Genomic DNA, 16,718 nt, shown 5'->3' with positions numbered 1-16,718 from the left:
TTTCAAACTTCAGTGTTCATCAAACCATGCAAGGCTTTTTAAATCAGATTTCTGAGTCCAATTCCTAATGTTTCTGATTCAGTAGGTCTGAGGTGGGAATTTACTTTTCTAACAAGTTCCCCAATGATGCTGATACTGCTGGTTCAGGGATCACACTTTGAGAATCACTGCTCAGGACAAATTAAGATGAAAATATAAAAGAAAATAACAATAACTAACATATACTTTATACTATACTATTGGTATTAATTCATTTATACAAAAATGTTATTAAATACTATTTCCCAGGGATCCCTGCGTGGCGCAGCGGTTTGGCGCCTGCCTTTGGCCCAGGGCGCGATCCTGGAGACCCGGGATCGAATCCCACATCGGGCTCCCGGTGCATGGAGCCTGCTTCTCCCTCTGCCTGTGTCTCTGCCCTTCTCTCTCTCTCTCTCTCTCTCTCTGTGAAAAAAAAAGAAAAAAAAAAAGAAATACTATTTCCCAGTAAAGAAAACCAGAACTCCTTGGAAAAATGACATTCTAAAAAAAATGTCAGAAAAATGTACAAAATGAGCCTATTCATCTTACTGTGTCGAAGAACAACAGGATCAAAATGAATAAAAATTAGTTGATTCAAACTCCTCAAACACAAAAATCCATTAATTCATAATGACAATTTTTTTAAGTTGTCACTAGTGACAATGGTTAGGGTTCTAATCTACTATTCTGAACATTTTTTTAAAAAGGAATAATTATTCTTTTCTATCTAAGTGTAGTTGCAAAAGTTCTATTTTATAGATGAATTTTATTCAGTTTATAAATACATAAGGAACAGAATGAGGAAATACCATTTTGCAATTCCTACTGAAATAATGTATTTAGGCAATGATCATCAAGAGATACAAAAACAATTAAGTGAAGAATGGCGTTACCCCAAACCTACAAATCGATCTTAACATTATTAAAAATAGAGCAAACAGGGCAGCCCAGGTGGCTCAGCGGTTTAGCGCCACCTTCAGCCCAGGGCGTGATCCTGGAAACCTGGGATGGAGTCCCACATCGGGCTTCCTGCATGGAGCCTGCTTCTCCCTCTGCCTGTGTCTCTGCCTCTCTCTCTCTCTTTCATGAATAAATAAATAAAATCTTAAAAAAAAAAAAAAGAGCAACCAAAAACTAAGCTCCTCTTGATACGATAAAATAGGAAGTACTGCACAATCTTTGAAGTAGTCTTACTTTAAAACCTGAATATGAATCTAATCAAGCCTCTAGATCTAATTATCACTTTATGGAAAATAAACCAAACAGAGGTACAAATTAAATAAAAATATAGGGAATTAATCAGCCAAATCTAGAATGTAGGACATTCCATAGGACAAATGACTCAGTTTCTCCACCACTCCCGAAAGTGGGGCTGTAACAGAAGAAATTTAAGAAATATCAACATTACAATAACTTATTTGGATTCTGATGTAAACAAACTCAGACATTTTTGATACACTAAATTGGATACCAGATGATATTAAGGCACTATTCAAAATCATAATTAATTTTGTTAAATATTATAATTCTAGATTGATAAGTAAAAGTAAAAACGTCCTTATCAGTTAGAGACACATACTAAAATATCTATAGGTAAAATATGGTGTCTGGGGTTTACTTTTATTTTTTTTAAGATTTTATTTATTTATTCATGAGAGACACACAGAGAGAAAGGCAGAGACACAGGCAGAGGGAGAAGCAGTCTCCACGCAGGGAGCCCGATGTGGGACTCAATCCTGGGACTCCAGGATCAAGCCCTGGGCTGAAGGCAGGCGCTAAACTTCTGAGCCACCCAGGGATCCCCCGAGGTTTACTTTTAATTTTTTTTTTGAGGTTTACTTTTAAATGCCTCTTCCTAAAAAATGTACACATAGGTTGCTTCCAAATCTTGGCAGCAAAAATAAAGATGGATATATCTTTTCAAATTAGTGTTTTCAATTTCTTTGGGTAAATACCCAGTAATGGAATTTTTGAAGCATATGGTATTTTTAATTTTTTGAGAGATCTCCATACTATTTTTCATAGTGGCTGTACCAGTTTACATTCCTACTAATAGTGCACAAAGATTACCTTTTTCCTAAATCCTCACCAACATGTGCTATTTCTTGTCTTTTTTATTTTAACCTTCTAAGAAGTATAAGGTGATATTTCTCATTATGGTCTTGATTTGCATTTCCCTGGTGATGAGCAATGCTGAGCATCTTTTCATGTGTCTGTTAGCCAACTATATGTCTTCTTTGGGAAAAGGCCTATTTAGGTCCTCTGGGCATTTTTTTCTTTTTGAAGATTTATTTATTTGGAGACAGAGAACAAGCGGGGGAGGTTGGGGTACAGAGGGAGAGAGAGAATCCTGAACCAGACTCCCTGCTAAGCATAGAGCCCAGTGCAGAGCTCAATCCCAGGACCCTGAGTTCATGACCTGAGCAGAAACCAAGAGTCAGAGCAACTTAACCGAACTGAGCTACCCAGGAGCCCTACTCCGTGCATTTTTTATTAAATTGTTTGTTGAAGAGTTTTAAGCAAGGAGGGTAATTTCAATTCTGCTTTGAAAAAAATCGCTCTTGGGACACCTGGGTGGCTCAGTGGTTGAGAATCTGCCTTTGGCTCAGAGCATGATCCGGGAGTTCCAGGATCAAGTCCCACATTGGGATCCCTGAATAGAGCCTGCTTCTCCCTCTGCCTGTGTCTCTGCCTCTCTCTCTCTCTGTGTGTGTGACTATCATAAATTAAAAAAAGAAAAGAAAAGAAAAGAAAAGAAAAGAAAAGAAAAGAAAAGAAAAGAAGAAAAGAAAATAAAAGAAAAAAATCACTCTAATGTTGAATGGAGAATAGTTTGCAAAAGTTGAAATAGGAAGTCATTTTTAGAAGTCTGGTGATTTAGGCAAGATATATAGTAGAGTAGAATGGGAGACAGAAGAAAAGTAGTGATTAAGGATTCAATCTGGAAGTAGAATTGACAGGATTTGCTGATGGCTAGAATGTGAAGGATGAAAAAAGGGGAGATAAGTGGTAACTCTAGGTTTTTTGTTTGAAAACATGGATGGACAGTAATGGTATTTACTGAGGTTAGAAAACTAAAAAGGATACAATTTGGGGCTGGAGATGGAAGAAAGGAATGGAGATGGAATAAAGGAATGGGGAATAATCAGGAAACAATATGTCTTGCATATTTTAAAAAGCTCCATTCCTCTTTCAATCCGTTTTTCCATTATTAGAAGAACAGGACAGCAAGAAGCTAAAGCTCTGTTTATACTTAATCGCTATAAAGTCAATTATGTCTCAATTTTTAAAAAATGGCTATAAAAACAATTTAAAGCTAATCATAAATATGACACAGGAATATACTAAATGCAACAAGTTTAAAAACTAGTAAACAGTAGAAGTGTTAAACATGTATACATTTTTAATATGGAGGAGAAAAGGCCTGGGAAATTATACTCCAAAAAATTTGTATTTTTCTTAGCATTTGTCTTTGGGTCATGGGATTATGGTTGACATTTATGACATAAAAGCACACACATACCTAGTGAAAAATAATTTGCTAAAATGTTTACTCTTATACTATCTTTATAACAAAAAGTTTAAAGTTTTAAAAGGTAAATAATAATGTATCCATATGTGTTTATTTATTAAACACTTACTAAATGGCTGGCCACATAGCAGGTGTCACAGAAGGATAAAGTGCAATTCTTTGTGTCAGGAAATTTATAATCTAGCTTACGAGCTAAAACCAACACAGGTGAAATAACAGCAAAAAATGCAGAACAATATTGCAACATTTTGAAGTTCATATTTAAAGTGCTTGAGAAACTCTGAGAAGGGAAATCAGGGAGGCCCACAGCAGTGAGCTGGAACTTAAAGGAAAATAGAACAGTCAGAAGGAAAGGGAATAGGAAAAGAAGAAATCCAACAAATCAAAGCATCTAAAGAGGTCAAGTTTAAAAAAGGTGGTATGCTATGTACTTGACCAGTTTGAATTTTACTATATATCTATCCTGCTTATTTCCATTTTCCTAATTTTAACCCTTATATACCTTTTAAAAATATGAGCTAAACACTAAATTTTTATGGTAGGCGTACTTAACTAAAATTTGTTGCCTATGTTCACATTATTAGTAGATAATTTGTAACATTCTTTTTAATATAAAAAGCATAACAATGATAATTTGTAGAAGCTTTAATTTTTGGCATCTTTTATTTCAGTAATTCTTATTGCATATCTTTTTTTAAACACCTTTTACCCTCCAGTTAATATGCAGTGAATAAATCACGGTTAATAAATTAATCATCATAAACTGAAGAATATGGTCACTGGCACTATGTTTCTCATCCTTTATCTCCAAAACATAATTAATTCAAATCAATTGTTAGATAGTACTCAAGAATTCTTTGGTGTATTTTTTTTTTTAAGATTTTTTATTTATTTATTCATGAGAGACACAGAGAGAGAGGCAGAGACATAGGCAGAGGGAGAAGCTCCATGCAAGGAGACCGACGTGGGACTCGATCCCAGGTCTCCAGGATCAGGTCTGGGCTGAAGGCGGCGCTAAACCACTGAGCCACCCGGGCTACCCTCTTTGGTGTATCTTATAAAATTATTAAGAAAATCTAAGGCTGACTTCAAATGTTAACATTATGAGAAATACTATTAAGCTAATTCCTTTCTCTGAAGAAAAAGAAATGAGTACAAACTTTTTTATGAGATAGGGAAACTGCAGGTAAACTTCTTTCTAACAAGGTTAACCAACTCAAAATTAGATTCTCATAAATTCAAGAATATTATTTTGTGAACCACCAAAGTCAACGGACTCTTTTGAAAGTTCTTTTCTGCTATGTGTTGAAATTGGTGAAAAAGATTAGAAATGATAAAATGTTAATTTTTAGATGAAGAAACTAAAATATTAAATTAGTTTTTAGATAAAAAATTATATTTGGTGAGTTACAGGATCACAGAACTTAAGTTTTTAAGTTCATAGTCAAAAAAAATTCATAGTTTAAGTGTAATGTAAATAAAATGTACTTCCCTGGAATCCCTAATTTAGAAGTTTATATGCTGGGCTTGGACTAAGATTCAAGATTTCAGCTTTATTTTCTTAAAGAATAGATGTTGATACTTGAGTGATCATGTAACATGGCATACTGAAACATTCCATAAAGACATAAGACATTTGGTCATATTAGACCTATTGGTCTAAAAAGTTGGCCTTACTCAGATGAGTAAGAATAGTATTCTGTGGATCACAGTTTGGATAGAAAGCTTGTATCTACTATGATCAAAATTAAAATCTATCTTTAAAATCAGATGTAGTTAGGGGTGCCAGGCTGGCTCAGTCAGAAGAGCATCTCTGACTCTTGATCTCAGGGTAGTTAAGTTTGAGTCCCACATTGGGCGTAGAGATTACTTAAAAAATAAAACTTAAAAAAAAAAAGTATTGGTGTGCTGGGTGGCTCAGTCAGTTAAGCACTGTACTTTTGATTTCAGCTCAGGTCATGATCTCAGAGTCATGAGACTGAGCCTGCATTGGGGTCCCTGCTCAGTGGGGAGTCTACCTGAGATTCTTTTCCTCTGCCCCTCATTCTACTCACACTCACGTGCTCCCTCTCTCTCTCTAAGGTGAATAAATCTTTTTTTTTTAAGTATAAAATCAGATGTAGTTAACATGATAGAATAATAAAAGTAATATAGTACAAGAAGTATCTACTTCATTTTACATACAAAGAGTCTCATGCCCGGAGATATGAAATTACTTGCTGTGATATACTGTTCATTCAACATAAAATGAGGATTAATAAGTCAAATCTTCTAACTCTTGGTCTAGTTCTCTTTCCACTGTCTTGAACTCATATACAGACTTTATAAAACATAGGTATTAGTTCAAAGAAACTGTTTAGAAGAGATGACATATGAAAAGCCGAACTATAAATCTAGAAAGATGTTTATACTTTTTCCATTAAGTATAGCTGCATGTAATAATTCTTGCATTTAAATGAAATAGTATTAACAACATACAGTTCTTGCTGCAGCACTTCTTAGTATAAAACTGTTGAAATTTAAGAAAAGACATTTGATACTGAAGGACTTTGGGAGCCTGTTCTCAAATTTTCTCCTGTTGTTTTAATGTCTCAGCATTTTAAGAATATAATACTAATTGGTCATCACTAATTCTTTTTTTTTTGTTTGTTTTTAGATTTTATTTATTTACTCATGAGAGACACAGAGAGAGCAAGAGGCAGAGACACAGGCAGAGGGAGAAGCAGGCTCCATGCTGGGAGCCCGACGTGGGATTCAATCCCGGGACCCCAGGATCACGCCCTGGGCCGAAGGCAGGCGCTAAACTACTGTGCCACCCAGGGATCCCCGGTCATCACTAATTCAATGAAATGTTCTCCCTACAGCGGACTGTTAAGATACAGCATTCTGCCTATTAAACAGGAAAGGGGAGACAATGGAGAAAAGACCCTTTGACAAAAAGCATAATCTTCACCATTTCTACTATAAAGAGAGCCCTATATGGATATTTGCATATGCTGCAAATTATCAAACTTTAGAATAAACTCAGGATATATGTCCCCCCAATTTTTATCTCTGTCTGAATTATGTTACCTATGCTAGTTTTCATTAGACTCATTTGTTGAATAAGGTCTGAGGATTAGTGTCTAGGATACCATCATGTATAATGTTGATTGTGGAGTACCTGGCTGGCTCAGTAGGTGGAGTGTGTGATTCTTGATCTTGGGGTTGTCAGTTGGAGCTCCATACTGGGTGTGGTGATTACTTAAAAAACAAAGTATTTAAAAACAAAGTATAATGTTGACTGTATTACCACCAGGAAGCCCAGTTCTCACTCTTCTCTATTTATGATTTCTATTCAGTGAAGTAATTACTGATAAAACCTTCCTTGATGGAATCAAAATTATTCCAAAGAGATATTCATCACTGAATATCCTAATATTCGTAATATTGATAAGAAGGGAATTAAATGTCCTTTAGGAGATGGCTTAAATATATTATATCCATATGGTCAATTAGTATGTAGACATTAGAGTTTTAGTTTTTAAAAAACCCTTATTATTGAAACAAAATACATCCATTTTTTTCTATTCTTTTACTTTTTTCCCAATACATTCTAAATCTTCTATAATGAGCACAATTTAGCATTTGATAATCAAGGAGGGAAAAAGAGAAACAAAGAAAAAATGACTAGGCTATTCTACAGATAAATCTACCAAATGTTTTGTGATTTCCTACACTGTTCCAAGTTTCCCCAACAAGAGATCAGTTTAGAAATTCATTTTTATTATTTCATTTTTTCCAGATAAATTGCTCAATCATTTGGAATTGTTGTATTTTACTATGAGCATTTAAATTTATTTTTTCTCACAAAGTGCAATAACTATTTAAAATACTTGTTAAGATGCACAGATTCCATTGATGTGTAATGTTTCCATTGTCAGATATTGATAATAAGTAAGACCAATTACAGTCTTACTTTTGACAATTTTTCTTGAACCAGTAACACATTGATATAATTTCTGTAGCCTTGTAATATATATTTTAGCATTTGATATTGATATTTGGTCTTTGGAGACAGACAAATTCAAGCTTTTTGACTTAGTACCTGAATGTCCCTGGGTTAGTCTTTTAGCCTCATCCATAAAATGGGAATGTTAAAACTTACCAAGTGGTGTTATTGAGAGAATAAAGTAAAATAAACTACCTGTGAATTAAATAAAAGTGCTATAAAACTTTTAGCACAGTGCCTGAACACTAATCAGCCTTCAATGTATCATGAACACAGTAATCTTTTTTTCTATCCATAAGCTTTTTGCAGTCCCGGTAAAAAGCTATTTCCTTTCTATTTCTATTTCTTTTACTCTAAGCTTTCTTTAGCTCTTGTTTTTTTAAATGGCCACTGAGTCCTTTAAACTCTGTTAAGACTTAATCCCACTGCCCTGTCTTTAATTATTAACTTAATCACTGAACTGGTACTTAGCATAGGTACTTATGAGTATCTTTATACTTAAATTTTGGTTTTGCCTCTCACACTAGATTTTTTTTTTAAGATTTTATTTATTTACTCATGAGAGACAGAGAGAGAGAGAGATAGAGAGGCAGAGGCACAGGCAGAGGGAGAAGCAGGCTCCAATGCAGGGAGCCGGATGTGGGACTCGATCCCAGATCTCAGGATCACACCCTGAGCCAAAGGCAGACGCTCAACCACTGAGCCACCCAGGCGTCCCTCTCCCACCAGAGTTTAAGCCATTTGAGATGAAGAAACATATCTTATTCCTTCTATGTACCTGTTTCTTTATTCCTCATTTACTTTGAATCATTTCCCCCTCCCATCCTTTGACCATTTATTTGCTGACATACCAGTCTTTACTGTGAATTGCATCATTATTATTGGTTCAAAAACACACTTATAAACACATTAAAAAGACTTTAAAAAGATACAACTAAATACAAATTTAGACAGGTCTATCATTTTTTAGATAGGCCATAAAAAGCAACCTTACATCAATCATGTTTTACTCATTACATACAAAGAAATTTACAATCATTTTGTCTAGTTGAATAATTTTGGGAACATGCTTTCAAAAGTTTAATGCAAAGATTTTGCTTGTGATTACTGACAGTGTTACTGTATCCTGGAAAGGTAAGAGCCAACATTTTTATAGTTGTACAATCATACTTTGGATGGTTTGTGTCCCTAAGTTCCTCCTCTTCAGGCTTCCAAATAATGTGTCATAGTATATTTGGTATGAAGTAATTCACATCAAATGAGAATTAAGAAGATCTATTTTTGAACTGATGATATGATCCAGAAATAAAAGAAAAACACATTTTTAAAAAAAGAACATAGTTAACTTCACACCAAAAATGGGAAAAACACTGATGATGACCTAGAAAGGAATATCATCTTAAGTTTTAATATTATTTTCTCAAATTCTACCTCATTGTGCCATTTTGGAGGACCAATTCCAAAAAATATTAACTTTCTGTTATGAGCACAGAAAAGCTATCATATAATTCTGGTGAGTACCTAATTACCTCAGTGCAATTCTATAGGAGCCAGAACTCTTACAGCTTATTTTCATTTTCAAAATCTTGGAAAAACTTTTAGAAGCAGAATCTAACCTTCTGTAAGTTGATTATAAGAACTAAGTAAATCATAATTTTGGTCCACTTAAAATGGAAAATGGGCAAATATTTGAGCTTAAAAGAAAAAAAAGTTTTTAAACATTGATTCCACATACACAAGAACCTACATCTTGGTTTCTAATATTATTCTCCACTCAAATAAGCCAAGGATGCTTGGAAAAATGGTTGATTTCAAGGCCAAGGGTAAGGAAGGAATAAGATGATCCTGGATCACTTATTACGACAAAAAGTTTCAAAAATGCTTTTAAAAATGGTAGGGTCTTAACAAAAGAATACATGAACCAACCTAAAGGGCACAAACCTAGGACTATTTATGCATGAAAACCATTAATTACATAGTACTGAAGAAAAAATAAAGTGGAATAAATAAGTATATAGCTCAGATAGACAAGACACAGGAAAGCTCTTTCTTGCTTATAGTAAAATGTCAACTACTGACTTGTAAGGGTAGGGAGGTGGGAAATAATCATTTTGCAACCATCATAATAAAAATTGGCACAGGCAAGAATCATCACTAACTGGTAAATCTAGGGAGGCATGATTAATGAGTAATAAAATATTTGCACTGTTTTAAAGTGTCTTCCCACAGATTGCTTATTAGTTCCAAGCCAAAATACAGCAACTATAGAATGGAAATATCTGGCAATCACCCGATCAAGTTACCACAATTAACATAATAGATGGATACCATTATAAGAAATACACTTAGTATTTCAAATGTTGGTAGCATTCCAACTCTTGATGTATAACCTGAATCTAAAGATGAGAGACATCAGAAAAAAACACATAATAATGAATATCCTATTAAAAGGGGACAAGAGGGGGATCCCTGGGTGGCTCAGTGGTTTGGCGCCTGCCGTTGGCCCAGGGCGCGATCCTGGAGTCCCGGGATCGAGTCCCGCATCAGGCTCCTGGCATGGAGCCTGCTTCTCCCTTCTCCTGTGTCTCTGCCTCTCTCTCTCTATGTCTATCATAAATAAATAAATAAATCTTAAAAAAAATAAAAAAAATAAAATAAAATAAAAGGGGACAAGAGCCCTGTATTATTCATAAGTGTCAATATCATAAAACAGAGAAAAGGTGAACAACTATTCCAGATACAGAAAGAGACAAAGAGAAATGATAATTAAAAGCCATATGCGATTTTATTTTATTTTATTTTTTTATATGTGATTTTAAACTGCATTCTATACTGGAGAGCAAAAAAGGGAGAAATATTAAATTAAATATTTAAATATTAAATATTCTATTTACTCAGGTGCTCTGACATTAGGTACATAAATATTTACAATTATTAATATCCTCTTGAGGAGATGACTACTTTATTATATATAATGATCTTCTTTGTCTATTATTATAGTTTTTAGGTAAAGTCATATAGGGGGCGCCTAGGTGGCTCAGTCGGTTAAGCATCCCACTCTTGGTTTTGGCTTAGATCATGATCTCAGGGTTGTGAGACTGAGCCCACATTGGGTTCCACATTCAGTGGTGAGTCTGCTCGGGATTCTCTCTCTCTGCCCCTCTCCCATTTGCAAATGGCTCTTTCTCGCTCTAATAAATCTTTAAAAAAATAATAAAGTCGGGATCCCTGGGTGGCGCAATGGTTTAGCGCCTGCCCTTGGCCCAGGGTGCGATCCTGGAGACCCGGGATCGAGTCCCACGTCGGGCTCCCAGTGCATGGAGCCTGCTTCTCCCTCTGCCTATGTCTCTGCCTCTCTCTCTCTCTCTCTCTCTCTCTCTCTCTCTCTCTCCGTGTGACTATCATAAATAAATAAAAATTTAAAAAAAATAAAAAATAAAAAATAATAAAGTCTATTTTGTCTGACTTATAGCTACAGTATATATAAGTATAGCTACAGTAGCTTAGTTAGTTAGTTAGTTTCCATTTGCAGGGCCTATTTTTTCTATCCCTTCACTTTCAGTCTGCCTATCCAGAAAGCTAAAGTGAGTCTCTGGTAGGTACCATTTAGTTGGATCTTATTCTTTTTAATCCTTTCAGCCACTGTTAGTCTTCAGATTAGAGAATTTAATCTATCTACATTTTTAAAGTAATTATTGATCAGTTTGTACTTACTAATGCCATTTTGTTCCTTGTTTTCTGGATATTTTGTAATTCCGTTGTTACTTCCTCTCTTGCTCTCTTCTTTTGTGACTTGATATTTTTCTTTAGTGGCATGCTTGGATTCCATTCTCTTTGTATTTTCTATATCAACTATAGGTTTTTCCTTATGGTTACCATGAAGTTTGCATAAAACAATTTATATTTATAACAGTCTATTTTAAGTTAATAACAACTTAGTATTCTAAGCTCTACATTTTTAATCCTTCCTTACCTAATTTATGTTTTTCTGCTGTCATAATTTACACCTTTTTTATCTTGTAATCTTGTATACCCATTAACAAGTTTTTGTAGTTATATTTTTACTACTTCTGTCCTTTTTTTTTTTTTTACTTCTGTCTTTTTTTTTTTAAGATTTTATTTATTTATTTGCTTACTTACTTGACAGAGAAAGAGGAGGAGTAGAGGGAGACAAAGAGAAGGAGCTGAGCATGGAGCCCAATGTGGGGCTTGGTCTCACAACCCTGTGTTCATGACCTGAGCCAAAATCAAGAGTTAGATACTCAACAGAGCCACCCAGGCACCCCACTACTTTTGTCTTTAAATCCCTTCATAGTAGGCTTTGTAATTGATTAACTCAATATCTTCACAACATTAGATATTTTTTACAAGTAAGACTTATACTTTAATATGTTTTCCTGTTACTAAGTAGTATCCTTTCATTTCAGTTTAAAGAACTCTCTTTATCCTTTTAAGGTCAATCTAGTGGTGATGAACTATTTTAGCTTTTGTTTATCTGGAAAACTGTTTATGTCTCCTTCAATTCTGAAGGACAACTTTGCCAAGTCGAGTATTCTTAATTGAATCTATCTTACTACTCCCTACTGGCCCACCAAGTTTCTGCTGAGAAATGTGCTCATAGGCATGGGAGATGTATGAACAAGTTGTTTTTCTCTTCTACTTTTAAGATTCTCTGCTTGTTCTTAACTCTTGCCACTTCAATTATAATGTGTCTTGGTGGTGTTCTCTTTGGGTTCATCTTTATTGGAACTCCATGGACTTCGTGGATCTCAATGTCTTGTTTCCTTCCCCATGTTAGGAAAGGTTTCAGTCATTACTTTTTCAAATACATTTTCTGACCCTTCTCTTTCTTTTCTTCTTCTGGAATACCTAAATTATGAACATTGGTCTATTTGATGTTGTCATATAAGTCCTTAAAGCTATCTTCACTCTATTTCATTCTTTCTTCTTTTTGTGCTTTTGATTGGGTGATTTCCACTGCCCTGTCCTCAAGTTCACTAATCCTTTCTTCTCCTTCATCTAGTCTGCTGTTAAATCCCTTTTGGTATTTTTCAGTGCAGTTATTCTATGCTTCATCTCTATGATTTTTATTTGGTACTTTCTTAAGTTTTCTTTGTTAAAATTCTGACCTTGTTCATTCATTCTTCTCCTATGCTAAATGAGCATCTTTATAATCATTATTTTGAACCTTTCATCAGGTAAATCTCTTAACTCCATTTCTCCTTTTTCTGAGGTTTAATTTTAGTCTTTCATTTGTAACATATTCCTGTTTCTTCATTTTCCTTGATTCTCTTTGTTAGTTTTTATGCATTCAATAAAACAACCACCTCTCCTAATCTTGAAGAAGAGGCCTCTTGGAGGAGGATGAACCTTATCATTCATTCTTGCCATAGTTCTTGGCTATCTTACAAATGTTTGTGATTGTCAGACTGCCCTATTCTTAGTGCTTCCGGTATTTAAGTGTGTGCCAAGACTTGTCAGTGTCCTAAAGAGAAGGATCTTAACAACTAGATTCAGAGTGATTAAAAGCCAGATCCTCAGAAAGCAGCTTTTAATGTACACAAATACACATCTTAAAAAAAAAAAAAAGACTTGAAGATGGCTGTTTCTGTCTGCTCCTGGGTGAGGATGCCCAGTTAAGAACTTTCTTTCTTTTCTAAAGTCCTGTGGGAGATGACAGCTTAAGCCTTCCTGGCCACGAGAGCCAGGGGATTAAAAAGGGTACATTCGGGATCCCTGGGTGGCGCAGCGGTTTGGCGCCTGCCTTTGGCCCAGGGCACGATCCTGGAGACCCGGGATCGAATCCCACGTCGGGCTCCCGGTACATGGAGCCTGCTTCTCCCTCTGCCTCATTCTCTCTCTCTCTCTGTGACTATCACAAATAAAAAATAAAATAAAATAAAATAAAATAAAAATAAAAATTTAAAAAGGGTACATTCTTTGGGCAGCAACTGCAAATCTAAAGTGCCAGACATGTGCACAAGGGAAAACTGGTGAAGTGAGCCAGAGAGACAACACAGAGATGGCACCCACTAGCCTTCCTGGTCTCCAGTAACACCCCAGAGATGTGCTAAATTAGACACCTGACCTTAAGGCAGGAGCTTTTAAAGCATGCACATAGGACTCTTTCAGGAAAGATTGGAAGACGGGCATTTCTGTTTCTTCCATTCTGAGCTGTGGGAGGAGAGCCACAGTGAATTTTGGTGAACCTGTTAAGAACTCTCATTGTTTGCTATAGTCTGGTGTGTCTCATGGGCATAACCCCACTGGTTTTCAAAGTTAGGTGTTTTGGATGCCCATCCTTCATGTGCTAGTGTTAAAAGCTGGGGCTAGATGTTGGGTCTAAACACTGTACGCCTAAAATAAATAAATAAATAAACACTTTACACCTCAGGGAAAAGCTAGAAGTTGTAAATTCCTTCCCAACGTCACTGCGCAAGGGGTAGAGTTTATGGTATGAGTTTGCCTTTCCTACTCGTTTCAGTGTAGGTATTTTCTTGTTTGCACAATGTGAGTTGCTCAGCTAGTTTCTAGATTTCTTTCAGAGGGAATCACTCCATGGTAGCTGTAGATCTGGTGTCTGTAGGAGGAACTTAGTTCAAGAGTTTCCTAGGTCACCATCAATAATGTAGGAACTCCCTACATTGTCTTAATGTTATTACTTTTTTGTCAGTTATTTTGGGGCAAGAGGGGTTGGTAATGAAGGAGAAATACAAAGAACCCGAATAATCAGTTAGTTTCATCAGGCAATTCTAGGGAGTTCTGAAGAGGTACTGTCAAGGATAGAGAAATAAAACACTGCATTCTCAGAACTATCTTAAATTCTCAAAATCAACATAGAAATAAAAGGTCATCTAATAGAGATAGAGAGGATCTTGGCTGTAGAACACTTTTGCTTGAATTGATCAAAAATGAGAATTTGATTAGTTATTTCTTGGCAACTCCACTCAAACATTATCCAGGATAGAAATGGCTATTGTCATCTACTTCTAAGTTTTTGTCCCCATTAAGGATATAATCCCCAATTTAAAAAAGAAACAATGGGCTATGTTAGTCTATTAGGCATTAAATATCTGACATAAAATATTTTTAGTTCAATCCCACAAATAAAATGCTTCAGGTTTTTTTTTTCCCTTCAGGTTTTAATATGGCTTCCCACAAAGATCTGACAACAAAGAATGTATTGGTAATACAGATGATGAATATTTTGTTCTATGTAGCCTTTTGATTTATCACTGTAAATTAATAAACTAGCATGCTGGTTTTAATACATCAGTCTGGTGAATCTGGATAATGTAAATCTGTGTCAAGAAACGTGATTTATCTCCTCTTGTACTGCAAATTGAGATTTCTGCATCCAGAAAATTCAGATATTGGAGTTTAATTAAAGTAGCCCAAACAACAAATGCTTCTTTGTGAGGCCATTTTGGAAAGCAAGCCAATCTTTCACTCTGGCAGTGATACTTTTCATCTGCATGTAGCAGAAAGTACTGCAGATAATGCAGATTGGCTTACTCAACCTCCTCCAAAGTCTTTTATAGTTTCCTTCTTGTTATAGAGTTTTCAAAGCAAAACAAACAAATGTATAACAACAACAACAACAAAGTTTTTCTGATTCCTTTCCAGGGGGGTGTGACCTACATGCAATCTGACTTCCACAAGGAAACAACCCATATGATATATAAAGCCGAAGTCACCAATGTAAGATAGTGAGACAGGTTGCACATGAGAAGTTAGATTTTTTTGGGCAACATGTAAAGGTTATATTGTCTAGTACTCAAAGTGTACTCAAACTGTACTCAAACTCAAACTGCCAAGTGGTCAAAGGCAGAAAAAGTATGGTTTCTCCTAAAACAGACCCAAGTTAGGCAGTTCCTAGTACCCAAAATTAGTTCCCTGCTCACCCCTCACCCATGAAATTACATAAACTGCCCAATACCTTATCATAAATCCTTTTATGCATAAATTAAAGAAAGTAGATTCAGTTGTCTGAAACTAAGAACCCCAACAAATACTTTTTGCAACCTAGTATTTTTCATTTCTATGGTTCTATGAATTTCAGTCCTGCCATGTTGATATTCCCACCAGAGTTGACATTTAGTTGAGTACTTAAAAAATATTATCAAGCACTGTGATAGGTGATTTATAAGCATTCTGATTAAATGCTCTCTATTCTGTGAAAGACTTCTCAGGAAAAGGACTGACAGAAAGTTAATTTTTCCATGAGAGTACACAAATCTTCCTAATAAACCAATTCATAAATATTTCTTAGAAATATTCAGATTACGATCAATATTAAAATAAAACAAAGTTTACTTTCTTCCTGTCTTCTCCAACAGTATAGTACCTCAGCCTTTTTAAAGTAGTCCAAAGAACTTAAACTCACAGTTCTAACAAAAACAAATATGGCATTTAAAAAAAAGATTCCTAAATGTTGTTCTTTTGTACTTTGGCTAGAAAAGTTACTATACCTGAAGATTGATTTCTGCTTCATAGAAGGTTAGGCACGAGCAGTAATGTCGATCTGAGTCAATATCTGTCAGGACCACCACAAAAAATGTTGGCTGCTTTCTCTCTTTGGACAGCTGCCACCCGCCAGGCTGACAAAACTAAATGGGATAGAAAAAAATTATCACATTTTAAAAGTATAATGAAAATTTATTATTTATAAATTTTTGTGAAATGTTAAATATCCCTCCATTGTAAAAAAAAAAATTTCCACCTAATGTGATATATTACCTAACCCATTATATAAATATATATTTTGTATATATATATATATTTAAGTACAGATTTCTAATGTAGAATACTTTCTTTAATGTACATATACATTTTATAAAGACAGTCTAAGATTACCCACAGGTGCCACTCATTCTGAGATACAGATTGGCATACATAGAAACGAATCATCATAAATGAAAAACTTCCCCCTTTATTTTTTTTTTCAAAAATTTTTATTTATTTATGATAGTCACACAGAGAGAGAGAGAGAGAGAGAGAGACAGAGACATAGGCAGAGGGAGAAGCAGGCTCCATGCACCAGGAGCCCGATGTGGGATTCGATCCAGGGTCTCCAGGATCACGCCCTGGGCCAAAGGCAGGCGCCAAACCGCTGTGCCACCCAGGGATCCCAACTTCCCCCTTTAGAACAAATCATGAAATGAGTTGAAGATA

General features: G+C 35.2%; 1 protein-coding gene and 1 long non-coding RNA gene across 4 annotated transcripts in view; one reads left to right on the top strand and one right to left on the bottom strand.

Moving 5' to 3' along the window:
* Window positions 1-6,598, top strand: part of LOC144294686 (uncharacterized) — a 57,774-nt gene extending 51,176 nt beyond the window's left edge. The window contains exon 4 of the long non-coding RNA XR_013362081.1: window positions 6,210-6,598. This is a non-coding gene — a long non-coding RNA (uncharacterized LOC144294686). The remainder of the gene's footprint in view (window positions 1-6,209) is intronic.
* Window positions 1-16,718, bottom strand: part of SBF2 (SET binding factor 2) — a 461,568-nt gene that overhangs the window by 243,410 nt on the left and 201,440 nt on the right. For all 3 annotated transcript variants that reach the window (XM_077866518.1, XM_077866519.1, XM_077866520.1), the window contains exon 3: window positions 16,016-16,153. In XM_077866518.1, the coding sequence (XP_077722644.1) occupies window positions 16,016-16,153 (138 nt within the window). The remainder of the gene's footprint in view (window positions 1-16,015; window positions 16,154-16,718) is intronic.

The sequence above is a fragment of the Canis aureus genome, chromosome 23 (assembly GCF_053574225.1).
Source record: "Canis aureus isolate CA01 chromosome 23, VMU_Caureus_v.1.0, whole genome shotgun sequence".
Lineage (NCBI taxonomy): Eukaryota > Metazoa > Chordata > Mammalia > Carnivora > Canidae > Canis > Canis aureus.
This window is presented reverse-complemented; position numbering and strand designations above follow the sequence as displayed.